This window comes from Stegostoma tigrinum, chromosome 18 (assembly GCF_030684315.1).
Source record: "Stegostoma tigrinum isolate sSteTig4 chromosome 18, sSteTig4.hap1, whole genome shotgun sequence".
Taxonomy (NCBI): domain Eukaryota; kingdom Metazoa; phylum Chordata; class Chondrichthyes; order Orectolobiformes; family Stegostomatidae; genus Stegostoma; species Stegostoma tigrinum.
In genome coordinates this window covers 33,951,740-33,969,295 of record NC_081371.1, presented here as the reverse complement: position 1 = coordinate 33,969,295, position 17,556 = coordinate 33,951,740, and the positions used below count along the sequence as shown (strand labels likewise).

At 40.3% G+C, this 17,556-nt stretch overlaps 1 protein-coding gene across 2 annotated transcripts in view; it reads right to left on the bottom strand.

Annotated features, from left to right (window-relative positions):
- Positions 1–17,556, bottom strand: part of tes (testis derived transcript (3 LIM domains)) — a 180,583-nt gene that overhangs the window by 11,185 nt on the left and 151,842 nt on the right. For both annotated transcript variants that reach the window (XM_048548693.2, XM_048548694.1), the window contains 2 exons: positions 11,873–12,125; positions 10,933–11,256 (listed from right to left, as the gene is read on the bottom strand). In XM_048548693.2, the coding sequence (XP_048404650.1) occupies positions 10,933–11,256; positions 11,873–12,125 (577 nt within the window). The remainder of the gene's footprint in view (positions 1–10,932; positions 11,257–11,872; positions 12,126–17,556) is intronic.

Below are 17,556 nucleotides of genomic sequence, written 5' to 3'. Positions count from 1 at the left end.
TCTACCCTGATCAAACTTACTGGAAGAAGAGGATTGACTGTGTCAGACAGTAAATATGCACAGTGGGTGAAGAACAAGGGGAAAGGTTTGGCAAATCTCATTATTTTATTTAGCTTAATGGTAGCAATTCAAACAATTAAATTAAGTTAAATAAAAAGTTCATACATTTTAATTTAAATTCATCAACTACTTTCAGTGAGCATTCCCTGAACCTGAAGTGAGTGTTTGTAAATTGTCAGGGTTGTACAACAGTTATGAAATTTGAACACGCTGGCTGTGTGAAGCAGGACATACACTTCAATATTGTGTCAGTCTATTTTTCTAGCTTTATTTCTGATTTACTTCAAATTCTATTCAGGAATATTAGTAACATTTATTGATGATACATCCACCACTGAACATAATGGTAATATCACCTGTTTTCGGGCGATGAGAATTGTTGTAACTCCATTTTGAGAGCTCATGATCTCCATTGAATTTACATGTTGTTGAATGTCCTTTCGACATTTTCTTGGCTTGGCTTAATTCCCCAACTTCTTGTTCTGGCAAGCCATGTCATTAGATACCAATGTCAGCTCTGTAACACTCTGACTTGAAACAGGAGGTTGTCTCTTCAAATTCCACTCCAGAGGAATCTATGATGTGGGAGGTGCCACACTGTATTCTGGAAAAGTTACAAAATAAAAGACTCTTCTGCCCTTTTAGTTGGACGTAAAGATCCCATGGTACAATTTGAAGAGATGCGGTGAAGTTCTGAGTGTTCAGGCCAATTACACGGCTTTGTGAGGGGTAGGTCATGCCTCACAAACCTTATCAAGTTTTTTGAGGATGTGACTAGAAAAGTTGATGAGGGTCGAGCTGTGGATGTGGTGTATATGGACTTCAGTAAGGCATTTGATAAGGTTCCCCACGGTAGGCTCATTCAGAAGGTCAGGAGGAATGGGATACAGGGGAACTTAGCTGCTTGGATACAGAATTGGCTGGCCAACAGAAGACAGCGAGTGGTAGTAGAAGGAAAATATTCTGCCTGGAAGTCAGTGGTGAGTGGGGTTCCACACGGCTCTGTCCTTGGGCCTCTACTGTTTGTAATTTTTATTAATGACTTGGATGAGGGGATTGAAGGATGGGTCAGCAAGTTTGCAGACGACACAAAGGTCGGAGGTGTCGTTGACAGTATAGAGGGCTGTTGTAGGCTGCAGCGGGACATTGACAGGATGCAGAGATGGGCTGAGAGGTGGCAGATGGAGTTCAACCTGGATAAATGCGAGGTGATGCATTTTGGAAGGTCGAATTTAAAAGCCGAGTACAGGATTAAGGATAAGATTCTTGGCAGTGTGGAGGAACAGAGGGATCTTGGTGTGCAGATACATAGATCCCTTAAAATGGCCACCCAAGTGGACAGGGTTGTTAAGAAAGCATATGGTGTTTTGGCTTTCATTAACAGGGGGATTGAGTTTAAGAGTCATGAGATCTTGTTGCAGCTCTATAAAACTTTGGTTAGACCGCACTTGGAATACTGCGTCCAGTTCTGGTCGCCCTATTATAGGAAAGATGTGGATGCTTTGGAGAGGGTTCAGAGGAGGTTTACCAGGATGCTGCCTGGACTGGAGGGCTTATCTTATGAAGAGAGGTTGACTGAGCTCGGTCTCTTTTCATTGGAGAAAAGGAGGAGGAGAGGGGACCTAATTGAGGTATACAAGATAATGAGAGGCATAGATAGAGTTGATAGCCAGAGACTATTTCCCAGGGCAGAAATGGCTAGCACGAGGGGTCATAGTTTTAAGCTGGTTGGTGGAAAGTATAGAGGGGATTTCAGAGGCGGGTTCTTTACACAGAGAGTTATGAGAGCATGGAATGCGTTGCCAGCAGCAGTTGTGGAAGCAAGGCCATTGGGGTCATTTAAGAGACTGCTAGACATACATGTGGTCACAGAAATTTGAGGGTGCATACATGAGGATCAATGGTCGGCACAACATTGTGGGCTGAAGGGCCTGTTCTGTGCTGTACTGTTCTATGTTCTAAAATCAGAATAACACATTATCAAATAATTTGGTTAATTGCTTATTGTAGGACTTTGCTGTGTGCAAATTGGCTGCAGCGATTTTAGATCAGATTTTGACTATTGATGGTGGATAACACAAGTCAGAAAATATCTTGATTTGGCAGACCAGTTTGCGACTTAAAAAGTGCCCCAACATACTATATTTTTGTCCTAGAAGCAGATCTTAGGCAGCCATGGGTAAGTGCTGGGGTGGGCTGTTTTGAAGACCCACTTCAGTTCTGTAGGACCTGGATCCACTTGTTTCATAAACTGCTAGACTTTCCTCCTACTTACATGCCCTCTCCTCCCCATCCAAAGCTCCCCCAACTTCACATTCTAATACCACCTCCCTAGCCACTCACCCAGTACCAACCTTAGCAAACATGCAGAAGGGAGAAAATACACTTCTTACAACATAACAGAGGTCTCATTCACATAAACGTGGTGGTTAAATAAACTCATTCATGATACCCATTCAAAAACATGGGTCACCCTGACCCACTCTGTCACCCTCAATGCCCCCACCACCACAGCACATTCCCCTGCATCTGGTGAGGGTGCAACACCTGCTCATTTATCTCCTCCTTCCTCACTATCCAAAGTACAAAACATTCCTTCCTGGTAAAGCAACACTCCACCTGCACTTCCCAGAATCTAGTTGCTGCTCACAATGTGCTCTCCTCTATCTTGGGTAAACAAAAAGTAGACTGGGTGACTGATTCACAGAATATCTACATTCTTTTTGCCAAAAAAAAAGACACTGAGCTTCCAGTTACTTGCCACTTTAATGCACCACCCTGTTGCCTGGCCAACATCTCTGTCTCCGGTTTATAGGGAGACTGTACTTCACCAGTGCTCAGACTACATTCAGTTGTTGCTGATGGGGAAGTGGGTGGAGTGTAACTAGCAGAGGATGGAAGTCCAAACTCAACTGTACAATGATGTCTGCTGTGTCTTGATATGGTTCTCTCAACGCATTAAGTGCTCAGACTACAGCATTCTGTACTTGGAGGAAGCCCACACTGACTTTACCAATCTCCCTACCAACTACTCTTGATTTTCAGTAAACAGATCTCCATGGTTGCACCGCCACCTCCTGGCCAACTTGGGAAGAACAGCTTCAGCTGACCTCTCTGCAGTTCCCAACTAAGCACTAATACCATATGGGTTGCACAGGACCCGCAGGACTGACGTGGTCCGTTCCCTGTTTTTAAAAAGTTGAACCTGATTTAGGCGCTTAAAATAAATCGAATCCAGCAGCTAACGAAGTAAAATGTGGCACCTACTTATTGATTCTATAATTAACTGGAGATAGAGGGTACTAAGTTATGTTGGCTGAAAAAAAACCTGGATTTTGATTTAGAATTCAAGTTTTTTTACAATTGATTCATGCATATCATATATACAGATCAGAATTCCTGAGAGGTTCTGTATTTGGTTTGAATCCCATGAAACATTTTTGAGCTGTTGAAGCATCCAAGAGCTTTGCCAGATACATAAACTGTTCTCAACATGCCCATTTTTAGTAGGGCCTGAAATACCATTTGTGTTAGGTTTGTGTAATATTGTCAGCTAAGTCTATACAGTATGATGCAAGGAAAATTATTGCAATTAAAAGCCAAATCTCATGTTGATCTGGTTAAAAGTTTGAAAAAAAAATATTCACACGTGAATGACAGAAAACTCGAATCACTTTTTACAGGAGTTTGTTGTGTAACTAGAAATCAAGTACTTTATAGGGAGCCTGTAATTCACCAATGGGATCATTTTATGGTGTGGAAACCAGCAGTCAGGAAGACCCCACGCCACTATGGAAATGGTGGGCAGTGCCTGTATGTCCTGCCCCCATTCCTGACACATTCAGTTGTTGCTGATGGGGAAGTGGGTGGAGTGTAACTAGCAGAGGATGGAAGTCCAAACTCAACAAACTCAAAGAGACATCCTTTTGCCTGGTCTAAGGGTCTTAACCCTCAGTCTGAGAATCCTGGATTTAAACAGTGGACATGAACTCTCGCTGGAAGAGATGGATTAAGTCCATTTAAGAGTTATTATCTGAAGCTTATTTTAAAAGATCACATCTTTAAATATGAAAGACATACACTGAAGCAGTCAATGAGTTTTGTTTTAAAACAAAGCTTTGCCAGGCTACTTTCATTGATGGGCCATTGATATGGGTTAGAAAAGTAAAACATTATCAACTCTTCTTGCATTTTCAGTCAGTGTTTGACATTTCATAAGGTTTATGATTATATTATTATGAAAGTTTGTCTGAGTTTCAAGCACTACAATTATCTCTGTAATGAGTTCACCATTTGATTTGCAGTTTAAAGAGGCCCTTTAACATAGTAAACTGATAGTTCATTTTGTAATTCTCCAGATCTCTAGTCTAATTTGAAGCCAAGTTTGAGAGAAATCCAAAACTAGCTGTCAGTTCCGCATCAAAAGGCTTCATATTATTTGGCAAAATTAAAACTCTTCCTTGCCTTGTAAGGAAAATAACATATAGAGGTATAATTTCATTTGGGTGGCATATTTCAGAACTAACATCAAAAAAATGCTGGGCAGGTCGCAGTCCTTAAACTACCTCCCCCTCACCGCCCCCCCGCCGAGGAAACAAAATCATCTACATAGCATTGCAAAAAACAGCATGACATGAAAAAAAATTCTCCCCTATTGTATTTTGCTATACAATATTTTGTTTGGCAAAGCACAAATCCCTTTAGGATAAATATTGAAATTTGATTTAGTCTGCAAGTGTCTATTCCGTCTTCTGACACCTTCTAAAGACAGAAGCCACTTGAATGGTCCAGTCTAATTTTGTCTTTTTTTAAAACTTCTTGAGGGTGCTGGCTGTTATGTGTTAATGTCAACAGGACTCTGGATGAGAAGAAATCGTACCCTACAGAAGAAAGCAAGCCATCTGTATTTCCAGACCAAATTTCTTTCCATTCCCACCATCAAAACAGATTACCAATTTTGTTATTTCATTATGAAATATTGTTCGTAATGGTATCATTCATTTATTGGTGGCTATACTTCATAGGAATTCAAAGCAAGAAAAATGTCTTGGGATGTATCTATAACACATGGTAGTGCACAATAGAGATAATGGCTTTTCCATTTCTTCAAAAAAAAATTTCATTTTGCCATTTTTTGCCAAGGTTTTTAAGGCAGTTTCTTTGGCTCAGAAATTAGTCTGTGTTATTTCAGCAACTGTGACTTTAGCTCCACACGGAGAGTTTTTGTTTTTATTACACTTCACGGAGGAATGTTCAACAATCCTGAGTGTTTAGGACCAGTACTTGACTATTTCATTGTCAGATTAAAAAAGAAGTCAGGCACCCATGCAAGACAGCTAACACTTTGCCCAAGTCATCTGAGGAAGACTACCCCTCAAACTTCGCGAGAAACTATACTTACAAAGACTAAGTGCAGGCTGATTTCTCACTGTTAAAATGAGTACAACTCACAAAAGATGTCTACTTTTGCCTTTTCTGAAAGGTTGCAAAAATTGGTTGGGATTTTCATTTCCACTGGAGTTGGGACATTTCCCAACCCCACAACACAGATCTGAGGAAAATAATGTCCCAGAATATTGGATTTTCATACCAGGATGGTAGGGATCCCTGTGAGGTGGGCTGAGTGGAAAGCATGCTACAGTGTACTGGCAATGTGTGAAAGTTTAATTTTTTTAAAATTTCAAAAAAATGTTTCTGCATCCTACACCTCCTCTTTCCCCCCCATATCTCAATGCCAACCCAGGTCTCCTCATACACTCCATGCCAAACTATGCCTCTCTTCTCATCCAGAGTCTTATTGACACTAACACATAACAGCCAGCACCCTCATCCACAACCTGTTTTCCTTCTACCATGGTCAGACTTCAGATCCCATGCAGAAGGGATGCAAAATAAACTTCTGTAAAATGTATTCTAAGTGTCTGTTGTAGACTTTACCAAGAAAAAAAATCATAAAAGTCAATTTACAATCCTTTACTGCTTAAAACCTTAACAACAAACAGTGGGATTCATAGTCTCACTTCAAAGAGTCTAAAACCACTTGCAGTTGTCAATTAAACTGAGAAATTGCAGGGATCCTATAGTGATAGTGGATGGCTATGATACAAATCCTGCAGCACTAATACAGCAATAGTAACGTCCAGGCTTATGGCAACAAAGTGAATTAGCAAGAAATCTTATGAAAAAATTGTAACTAGCATTTAAAAATAAAGGCTTCAAAGGGCACACATGACAACGTCCTTTTGCAGTTACTTTTGACCAGCAAAGGGGTCAGCATTTGAGATAAGAACCACATAAATGTCATGCATTTCTTCACGAACTCAGCAGGTCACTTAATTGCCAAAGCCTTGATAATTTTTCGGCAGCTGCTCCTGGAGAAAACTTCAACTCCTCTGTCAAGATTACATTTTACTGCAAATGGCTGATTAAACCACATTCCAGCTCACTTTGGCAACCTCAGACCTTTTTTGGCTAAAAAAAATATGCGGAAGAGTGCTTTTATAATGTAGAAAATTTGTCACCGATGAAGCAATTTTGGAGGAAAAGATCAAATACTGACACTGCAACTAAAACGGCGAACAATAAACAAGAATTTCTCTACTAAGCTCACTGACAGTTTTCCATTTGCTTCTTATTAATGAAGAAACTTTTACTGTTGCTCCCAAATATGAAGCACTTTACTCAACCATATAAAATATTTGTCACACGGTGGCCTATTCAGTTATTAAATCAGTCCTTGGATTTGAATCACAACAAACTAAATAGGACAGCTATTCAGAGTCCTGACATAATGTTAAATAGAAATTAGAGTGCAGAGCTGTGGGTATATTGAATTCACAAAATCTCTTAAAACAAATGTTTGAGTGCTAACAAAGATGAATTAGCAGCGCAGGCCTCATTCTACCAATCTCATGTTTTGTTTGAATAGTGAAAAAAGCAGTGGAATTATTCGTTTATCTACAGTATATAAATAAAACGTTCATGCTCCCGAATCAACTCCAGTTGCTTTGTATCTAATTTACAACTATAAAAGGAGACATAACCAAAGCTAATTTACTGACTCAATGCTCCTTTCAAAGCAACAACTTCAAACAAAAATTCCTAAGGAAAGAATGTGAAAATGACCTTATGCTTTACATCACAAAAGCTTTTAATTTCAGTTAGAACAAAAGAATCTGAGGTTAGAGATTAATACCCAGAGACTTGGCTGCACTGCTTATGTTTTGTCGATATCCTGAGCAGCCTACTACATTCCCAGAACACATTCCAGATTGAAAGTTGCTGTTTGGCATATTAATTAAGAAGTTAATTAAGGAGTTAATTAAGTGTCCTTCCTCCAAACCAAAACCAGGCAACAGGCATTTTGCAAACAAAGAACAAAGAACAACAGGTTTAACAGATGATGGACATCCTTCTCCAAGATAGGTTTGCCTTATAATGTAGCCTGTCTGCGCTAGTAGCCTGACATATTACTATGTGGACTAGTGTGCTCTGAAGTTTATAGCTTTGAGCAGCATCATTAATACCCCTGCACTATAGCGAAGGAGAGGAAAATTAGCTGGCACCATCTGGATGGATCACCTTCAACAACAAAGGCAAGCAACTCATCTGAATCATCTTAGCTCCATTCTTCCAGGTCACCATTTGTCACTGACCACGTCCACAAGTTGCCTAGCCACCTCCACGGCATTGGTTTTACTATAAAGACCTGATGCTGTATCAGCATTTGTCTGAGGGCTCGGAGGCTTCCTTTTCTCCATTGTAATTCATATGTGAAACCTGGACCCTAATCATACTTTCCTAGGTTGCAACCCCTAACTTCTTTCAGCACTTCCCATCCACCTCACCTCCACACCCTGTGATTCCAACCCTCCAATGCTTACAAACCTTTCCTTTTCCAAGCTCGCATTCCTCTTGTTCACTCAATTGTTCTAACCCAGACCACAAACTGAATGTTATAGAATGTTGTTCAACTTTCTCAATTTCTTACTGCAACTTCCAGCCAGTGTTGCCAAAGTTATCATCACTACAAATAAAAACATTTTAAAAAAGGGTTTATTTGCTAAGATTTAAACTCAAAGCGGTAGGGCTGTTTAGGTTCCCTGTTAATAGCTATACACGTTATAATAAATACAGCTATGATCCCTTCATACCTGCAGGTGTCAAGACCACAGATCATATTCCTGGACGGTGTATCTGAAAGATAACGCTGGGTGTAATTTCATTGAATCATAGAATCCCTGCAGTGTGGAAGCAGGCCATTCAGCCCAAAGAGTCCACAGCACCCTCACAACAGCATCCCACCTAGAGCCACCCCACTGCCTATCCCTGTAATCCTGTATTTCCCATGGTTAATTCACCTAGCCTGTACATTCCTGTGCACTGAGAAATTTAGCATGGCTAATCCACCTAACGTACACATCTTTTGACTGCAGGAGGGAGCCAGAGCACCCAGAGGAAACCCACACAGAGACACGAAGACTGTGCAAACTCCACACAGACAGTCTCCCGAGTGATGAATTGAGTTCCTGGCGCTGTGAGGCAGCAATGCTAACCACCGAGCCACCTTTTCAAGGTGATGCAAAGTAAATAGAAATATTTTAGTGACTGTCCAGCAGGGTCACATTCAGATTCATGGAGTGTCATACTTTCACAGAATCAAGCAAACTGCAAACAGAAGGATTATAAAGGAAGAGATTATGAGAGGCTGACTTCCGAATCCTCTCTCAGCAGGGGCAATCCCTGCAGGCATGATTTTGCTTTGTTCTTCCAGGGATGTACACATAAAAGAAATGGGGTTTAACACACTGAGCTTCAACCCTGGCCTGCGTGCGTTAGTGGCCTGACATATTAGTATGTGGCCTGGTGTATCATGAAGGTCATAGCTTTGACAATAGCCATTAAACAGCACTGCACTGCAGGTAAAGAATAAAGAATAGAAGAAAAAATCTCTCTTACCCTGAGTGTTAGCAGCCAGCCACTGTTGAAAAGGAACCAGGACAAAGGAATTTCAAGATAACAAAGTGTGAAGCTGGATGAACACAGCAGGCCAAGCAGCATCTCAGGAGCACAAAAGCTGACGTTTCGGGCCTAGACCCTTCATCAGAGAGGGGGGAGGAGTGAGGGTTCTGGAATAAATAGGGAGAGAGGGGGAGGCGAACTGAAGATGGAGAGAAAAGAAGATGGGGGAGAGGAGAGTATAGGCGGGGAGGTAGGGAGGGGATAGGTCAGTCTAGGAGCAACTTGCAAAGCTAGGCACCTCAGAATATCAACGTCAATGCTGCCAAGCATATGCAACATTACCAGCTGTAATGTTAGATGTTCTACTCTTTGAGCAACTCAGAAACTGATCTGTATATCTTGCTTTAAACATTTCTTTTGGACTCACTTCTTATTCTTAATCTATGTATGCATATCTTGGCCCTATTTCTTCTCACATTTAGTAAGTAACAAACTTCTTTTTTTGTTAACTAAAGAAAGCGCAATTAAATTGACTCTTTTTTTGCAAAAGGCTGAGTTCTTTTGGTCTGTGAGGAAGGTATTCAATCAGAAAGGCTCTTTTCTTTAAAATTAAGTTTGATGTGATAAACTAAGCGGGCAGCTGAATAAAGAAGAGGAGCCAGTTCAGCCATCCTCACCCAGGATCTTAATGATCTGCGGTTTTCCACTTGGAACTCTTCATAGTACGGTAACAGCACAAGTTAGTGAGCATTTTCTATCTTGTGCTGAGGGGTTATTTTTCCTAGCGAATAATGGTGAGGTGGAGATGTCAGGGAGTGAGAGAGAAAAGGAAACTCAGGAAGGGTAACAGAGTTGAAGAGTGTGAAAAATAAAGGAAAAATAGAGAGTCTGAGTCAGAGAGCAGGCAACAAACAACAGCTGTTAAGATAGAAGAAGTTGAGTGTCATCTGTCCTGTTGATGCTTCCTGGAGCCCTCACTGTTTAAAAAGTACATTATCTCACATGCAATGCAATCAGAAGCAGCATGTTTATTCACTTGATTGGGTGCAGTGGATAGAGCAAGAGAAAGTGAATTGAATGGGAGTTTGTATTCATGTAGTGCCTCACCCTTCCCTCTCTTCCTCTCACACACGCACACGCACTCACAAAAGAGCAAGGAACAGTTGATAAGTGACTACATCATATCCATTAACCTTTCAGTTAGGATACAACCTGCAGATGGTTGGCCATCAGTCTCATCTCCACATTGGGTTAAATGGTAAGTGAACTCAAGATTCAACGTTATCTTCCAACACCTCCCTGAGGCAAGATTACCACACTGCATTGAAACACACACTGACTTGATCATGTAGCTAAATTAAAAAGGGATAATCAAGGTGGTATTTCAAAGATATTTGCATTTTCAGGGGCAGTCAAAGTATACTTAGAATCCAAGCATGAAACTCAAGCACGCATTAATGAGGCAGTGCTGGAAGGAAAACAAGTCGGCAAAAGCAATCAAATCAGCTCTGGGCTAAGCCTTGCTGTCTTTCCTCCGACACAATAAGCACATAGCCTTAAAAAGCTGAAAGCACATTATGTCCAAACCTATACATGGAAAATAGGAGGGAAAATCATTTTATAATAGATAAGACATGAATCAGTTAAAATCGTGGTGCTCCAAGTGTAAATGTAAATATTTTCAAAATATTTCAGGTTGTTAAATTGTTGAATTTTAACACCACATCCATTTAGAAGATTTATATCATTGCAATGTAAATAAAAATAGCCCAGACTCATTATTTACAGACTACAGTTTCCATTCAGAATAATTTGTTTTGAATTCTGCAACTTTAAAATATTGAGCCAATCTGAAAAGGTAACGTCTATAAACTTTAAGCTCCACCTCACCGACATAATTTTAATACTTACATATTTTTTCGCTGGTTGTCCAGCCACAGATCCAACCGCAACAGTGGTACTTCTTTCACCAGCATCATTTTTGCCTTGTTCTTTAGGCTGTGCTTCCATTTCATCTGGGAGTTTGATGTCACCAACACCAAGAGCTTCATTCTTGTATTTCTTCACAAACTGCTCCATCTGTTTCACCTCATTAACCGACAACTCATGACACTTTGAAGGGTCTTGATCATGTGCAGGCAACTGCTTAGCCAACTGCTTCTTTCGATACTGAGCTCCCTCTGAGCCAGCTACCGGCTGCTTCTCCTTTGGTAGCAGTTCCATGTATCGCACAGCCTTCAAAAGGAAAGAATTAGTTGGATATCACAGCTTTCCAAGTTTGTGATTCAAGCAAGACAGTCTTTCCCTTATTTGCCTCTGAAGAAGCTCAGAAAGCAATTAACTGCACTCCAAGGATAAGACAAAGCAGTTTTCCAAATCATCATCCTTCCTGGACTGTCTGAATTAAAACTTCCATAAGCATTTTTATTAGATGATAATTTTCCAGCTCTAGATAAAACAACATGATAAATCTGCAGCTGTTGTGATGTAAGTACTTCTGGAATGGCAAAAAGCCAAACAATACAGGCTTCCAAGGAAAAGTTAAAGGGACATTATTATGCTATTCAAATACAGTTAGATGTGTGGATTCTCCCCCCCTGCCAAAGGCACAATTTTTAATCTAACATTTCTTGAAATGCATGTAATTGTTGATAAAACTGTAGTATCTGTAAATTTGATAGTAAACAATTGATTACTGGTAAACCATAGTGACAATTTGAAGATTGCTTTAAAAAGAACTGTACAGAAGTCAGACAATTTTCTTTTACTTAGAACAAAAGTAATTTGTAATATCACTTTTGGGAATGGGTAGTTTTACACACAAAGTGACATATCTTTATTATGCACTTACCAAAGTTTGATTTTGGACTGGTGGAGCCCACTCGTATGTAACCGTCTTGATAGAAATATCTTTCTTGGCTGCTATCGGGTTGGTGAGTGTGACTGTATTGCGTTTATAAACGGGGATACCATCGGTTTTAAGTTTCGCAATCAGACTTGTGTATTTCGTATCCTCAAAAAGTTTGCCCACTTTCTTGTCTTCTTCATTGCCAGTAAGGACGTCATGTTCTTCTTGGCCACACTTACAATTACGACAGATCTTTCTGCAAATTTAAAGTTGACATTAAATTTGCAGAATTGTTGGCCCTATTTATTTTAAATTACTTCCCTAGAAGTGGCAAGTTATCCACATAAAGTCAGGAAAGGTGCTGACAGAATCAGTTGCTTTAGTTTAGTGGCATGCAAAGGTAGTTGGGAATCTTGTTGATTCGGTTAGAAAATTGTTTGGGTCATACACAAGTATCTCCTAGTAACTGTTAATTAGCAGAGGTCACAGAGGGCTTCACCTGAGGAATGGCATTAAGAGGAGAAAGAAAGTGGCATAATGCAGGTGAAGGCAAATAAAAGACAATTCACAAAGGCATCCAAACATAAAGGCATAATCAAATTGAAAACCTGATACAGAATAAAACAAAATGAAATGCAACAAATTGTTAAAAAGATAAAAAGAAGCACTGATAAGCTAAACAGAAAATGTATTGTTTTAGGGAAATTACTATACATTAAAAATATTAAAGATTATAAGTTTTGTAATGACCAGCCTCCCTGGTCAATCAATGGCTTATATTTTAAATCTCAAACAATGTGAGACAGTGGTGTAATAGAAGCATATTATAATTAAAGATCTTAAGTCTATTACAAGCAGAGGTAAGTATACAACTGGGAAAGAATTCATAATTAATGCACCCAAAATTAATAGAATTTAATGACTTGGTCAAATTATGAACCAAAAAGAATCAATTTGATGTAATTCAGGCAGCTTCTACTGTTATTTATAGTTAATAAATTTTTCATAGGCAAAACGCATTGTTGAAGATACGTAATATGATGAAACGAATATTTTATCATTTGATTCTAAAGTTGCAAACAATTCCTTTTTATCTAATTTTCTCAATAAACTTGTAATAGACAATTTTTTGGTACATTTTGATGCTCAGTATTCCTAACTAATTAGGACAACAGTGACAACAAATTCTCAAATTATATTAATTCCAATGCACTGATTGTGAATGGCTGACTACTTAAAAACCTGCGTCTGACTTAAAGGCAGTTTGAAATAACAGTGCACCTCTGTAAGAAAGGCACACTATCACATTAACTCAGCTTCTCACATATTTGTGGAAGTGGTTTTGCAATGTACCACACAATTCAATGACACAAGACAATTCTTAGGAGGTTTTCCACCAATGAATAAAAGAGGCCCAAACACAATTTTCCACATCAATTCACTACATTGTATTCCATTGGTTGCCTAGCTTTGTGGACAGCACAACCCATCAGCTTTACTGTTGGTACAAGGAAGCAGCAAGAATTGTTGTAAGTCAGCTTAATAGAGTATAATTAGCATCATTTAAAGAAGCTAAATCAAATCTAAACAGCATCTTAACATTTGGCAGTTCAGTATCAATGAAGATTTAGCATGTTGACTGGCAGCAATATAAACCACTTGAGAAGGGATTTACATCTATAAATGAGAAACTGGTGGAGACAAATCCTCCAAGGCCAGTTTTTCTATATATACTTATCTCTTAGTTGGTTGTTCAGCAAAATGGTAAACAGATATCACACAAGTTGCTACCAAAGAAAATATGATTACACCTACAACAATAATAGGAAAGTGAGACTGTAAATCAATGGCTTCAAGGTAATCGTGTTTACCGCAGGCTATGAAATAACAAGCAGAGCCCCAACACACTGGTGCATCTGGTCAAAAACTGAACATTTCGATCTGGACATTTCCTATCAGTGAATTTAGGAAGTGACCACAGCAAAAGACATTTTGGTTAAACAGAGAAATAATTTTAAGGAACAAAGTGTGTGTAATATTTCCAGGAATTACATGACAACCTTGCATTGTAGCTACATGATTTTGCAGAGTCTAGTGAGGGTTCGCAGCAATCTATTTTGATTCATTTGAAAGCATTTGGACACATATTCTCAATGGAGGGGGGGTTTGCAGGAGAAGGGCATCCACTGCTGTGTTCTGCAAGTTTTTCTCTTGCTACTTAGCTCTAAAATGTTTTTGACTTGTTAGGTTTCAGAAAAGTGAGTTGAAACAGCCCAGTGATGGCTACAGGTCTTTTAAGATCTTGTTAAATACTTGGAGCCAACAACAATGCTCTCCTTAACCAATAAGATTAAAGGATTGTGAAAGACAAATAAAAGATATGGAAGCAGGATGAATTAGTATCATCAGGTACAGTAAAAGCAAACTAAAGTTTGGATGAGGAGCAGAATAATAAAAGAACTGAACTGCAAGTTCCTAAAGTTAAACTTTTGAAATCTCAAACAATTTCCTTATTACCTATAGGAATAAAACACCACAGTTTGGGCCGGAGAGATTGAGTAGCATTGCAGAAACATAAATCCCCTAGAAAGGAACTCACACTGTTAAGCAGCCGCCTCGACTGGGGTCAAATAAACTTCCAACAACGTACAAGCATAAATATTTCATGAAACTCTCAGGGAGCTGTTTTTGCAAGGCAAACAGCAAAGTGGCGTAAATCATTCAGCAGATTATGACAATTAACAATTCACAGGTTAATCTTACTTGCTGCATTTTGTTGGATGATTGCCATATTAACACAAGCAGGTGTTATTAAAGTCATGATTAATTTTGCAGCAAGATGTGGAGCATCATAACCAGGCATGAGAAACAACAAGTCTCTTTAGTCAATCTATTCTGTTTAGAGGAAAAGATTGACTGCTAACAGACATATTCTGCTAGTCTGAGAGACTGTTAGTCCAACAGTACAAAGACAAACTGTTCTGATGCCAATTAGTACAACCATTTAGTTGTTTAGATTGTGGTCAGTGAACACAGATGGAATGGAGTCCTAAGGACCACTTGAATTACTTCAAGTTTCATCAAGTCACTAAAAGCTTACAAGCAGCAGTATGAAAGGGGCCAACAAGATATGTATATTGTGGATATTTAACTTTCCTCTTGTGGCTGCTAACAAGATAAGATGTGGCTGTGTTTTCTTGGTCATAGTCTTACGGCTCACTACATACTGCTGAATATTTTGACCAAAATTCAGTATAGCTGTTTCACAAAAATGAATTAATAGCAATGACAGTTTGTTTTTCCATAATACTGGCATTGGAAATGAGAAAAAAAAACGCCCATGCTACACAAGACTTTGGCAAATTAAACAAGTGCTTCCCACTGGAGAGGGGGAATTGGTTTCGGCCACTGCTGCGGCAAAATTCACAACTCCGCTTCATAACCCGATGCTACTTTGGGGAGCCCTGAATTAGACAAAGCAATAGTTATACAGTGTGTTGAAACTGCTTGTCAGGATACAAAACATAGAACATAGAAACATAGAAAAGTACAGCACAGTACAGGTCCTTCAGCCCATAATGTTGTGCCGTGGAATAATCCTAATCCAAAAATAAAATAACCTAACCTACATTCCCCTCAATTCACTGCTGTCCATGTGCATGTCCAGCAGTCGCTTAAATGTCACTAATGACTCCGCTTCCACGACTACCCCTGGTAAACTATTCCATGCGCTCACAACTCTCTGGGTGAAGAACCTCCCTCTGACGTCTCCTCTCTACCTTCCTCCTAACACCTTAAAACTATGACCCCTCGTGGCAGTCAATCCTGCCCTGGGGAAAAGCCTCTGGCTATCGACTCTATCAATGCCTCTCATTACCTTATACACCTCGAACAGGTCACCTCTCTTCCTCCTTCTCTCCAGAGAGAAAAGTCCGAGCTCAGTCAACCTCTCCTCGTAAGACAAGCCCTCCAGTCCAGACAGCATCCTGGTAAACCTCCTTTGCACCCTCTCCAAAGCCTCCACATCTTTCCTATAATAGGGCGACCAGAACTGGATGCAATATTCCAAGTGTGGTCTCACCAGGGTTTTGTAGAGCTGCACCGTAACCTCGCGGCTCTTAAACTCGATCCCCCTGTTAATGAAAGCCAAAACACCATATGCTTTCTTAACAACCTTATCCACCTGGGTGGCAACTTTGAGGGAGCTAAGCACTTGAACACCAAGATCCCGCTGTTTCTCCACACTGCCGAGAATCCTGCCTTTAATCCTTTATTCAGCATTTAAGTTCGACCTTCCAAAATGCAGCACTTCGCAACTCCATCTGCCATTTCTCAGCCCAGCTCTGCATTCTGTCAATGTCTCGCTGAAGCCTGCAATAGCCTTCGATACGATCAACGGCACCTCCAACCTTTGTGACATCAGCAAACATACTAATCCACCCCTCAACCTCCTCATCCAAGTCATTTATAAAAACTACAAAGAGCAGAGGCCCAAGAACAGAGCCCTGTGGGACACCACTCAGCACTGACCTCCAGGCAGAATACTTACCATCTATAACCACTCTCTGCCTCCTGTCAGCCAACCAATTCTGAATCCAGACAGCCAAATCACCCTGTATCCCATACCTCCTGACTTTATGAATGAGCCTGCCATGGGGAACCTTATAAAATGCCTTGCTGAAGTCCATGTACACCACATCCACTGCTCGACCCTCGTCAACCTGTCTCGTGACTTCCTCAAAGAACTCAATAAGATTTGTGAGGCATGACCTGCCCCTCACAAAGCCATGCTGACTCCCTTTAATCACGCTATGCTTTTCCAAATAGTCATATATCCTATCCCTCAGAATTCTTTGCTTCGGTTTTCACTAAGGAAAGGGACCTTGTTGTGAATGAGAACTTTGAGGAGCAGGAAAACAGGCTTGAACATATCAAGATTGAGGAAGTTGATGACCAAAGACATAAGACTGACTGGTCTGTAATTTCCAGGGATTCCTCTATTCCCTCTCTTGAAAAGAGGAACAACATTTGCCTCCCTCCAGTCTTCTGTACGACTCCCGTGGAGAGTGAGGAAGCAAAGATCTTCGCCAGCGGCGTAGCAACCTTCTTTCTCGCTTCCCGGAGCAACCTAGGATAAATCTGGTCTGGCCCTGGGGATTTATCAATCTTAAATGTTTGCCAAAATTTCCAGCACATCAACTTCCTCAATCTTGATATGTTCAAGCCTGTTTTCCTGCTCCTCAAAGTTCTCATTCACAACAAGGTCCCTTTCCTTAGTGAAAACCGAAGCAAAAAACTCATTTATGGCTTCCTCTATCTGCTCAGACTCCAGGCACAAGTTCTCTACGCTATCCCTGATCAGCCCTACCTTCTACCTGATCATTCTCTTATTCCTCACGTCAAAGTAAAATGCCTTCGGGTTCTCCCTAATCCTTCCTGACAAGCCTTTCTCGTGACCCCTCCTGGCCCTCCTCAGTCCACTTTTGAGCTCCTTCCGAGCAAGACTGTAATCCTCTAAAGCTGTGCTAGACCCTAGCTTCCTCCACCGTACGTACGCTGCCTTTTTCTTTTTGACAAGCACCTCTGAACCCTCATCCAAGGCTCCTTAATCTTACCCCTTCTTAACTGTCTCAGAGGAACCTGTCTCAGGTCACCAGACTCAAAACATCACCTGTTTTTACTTCCCC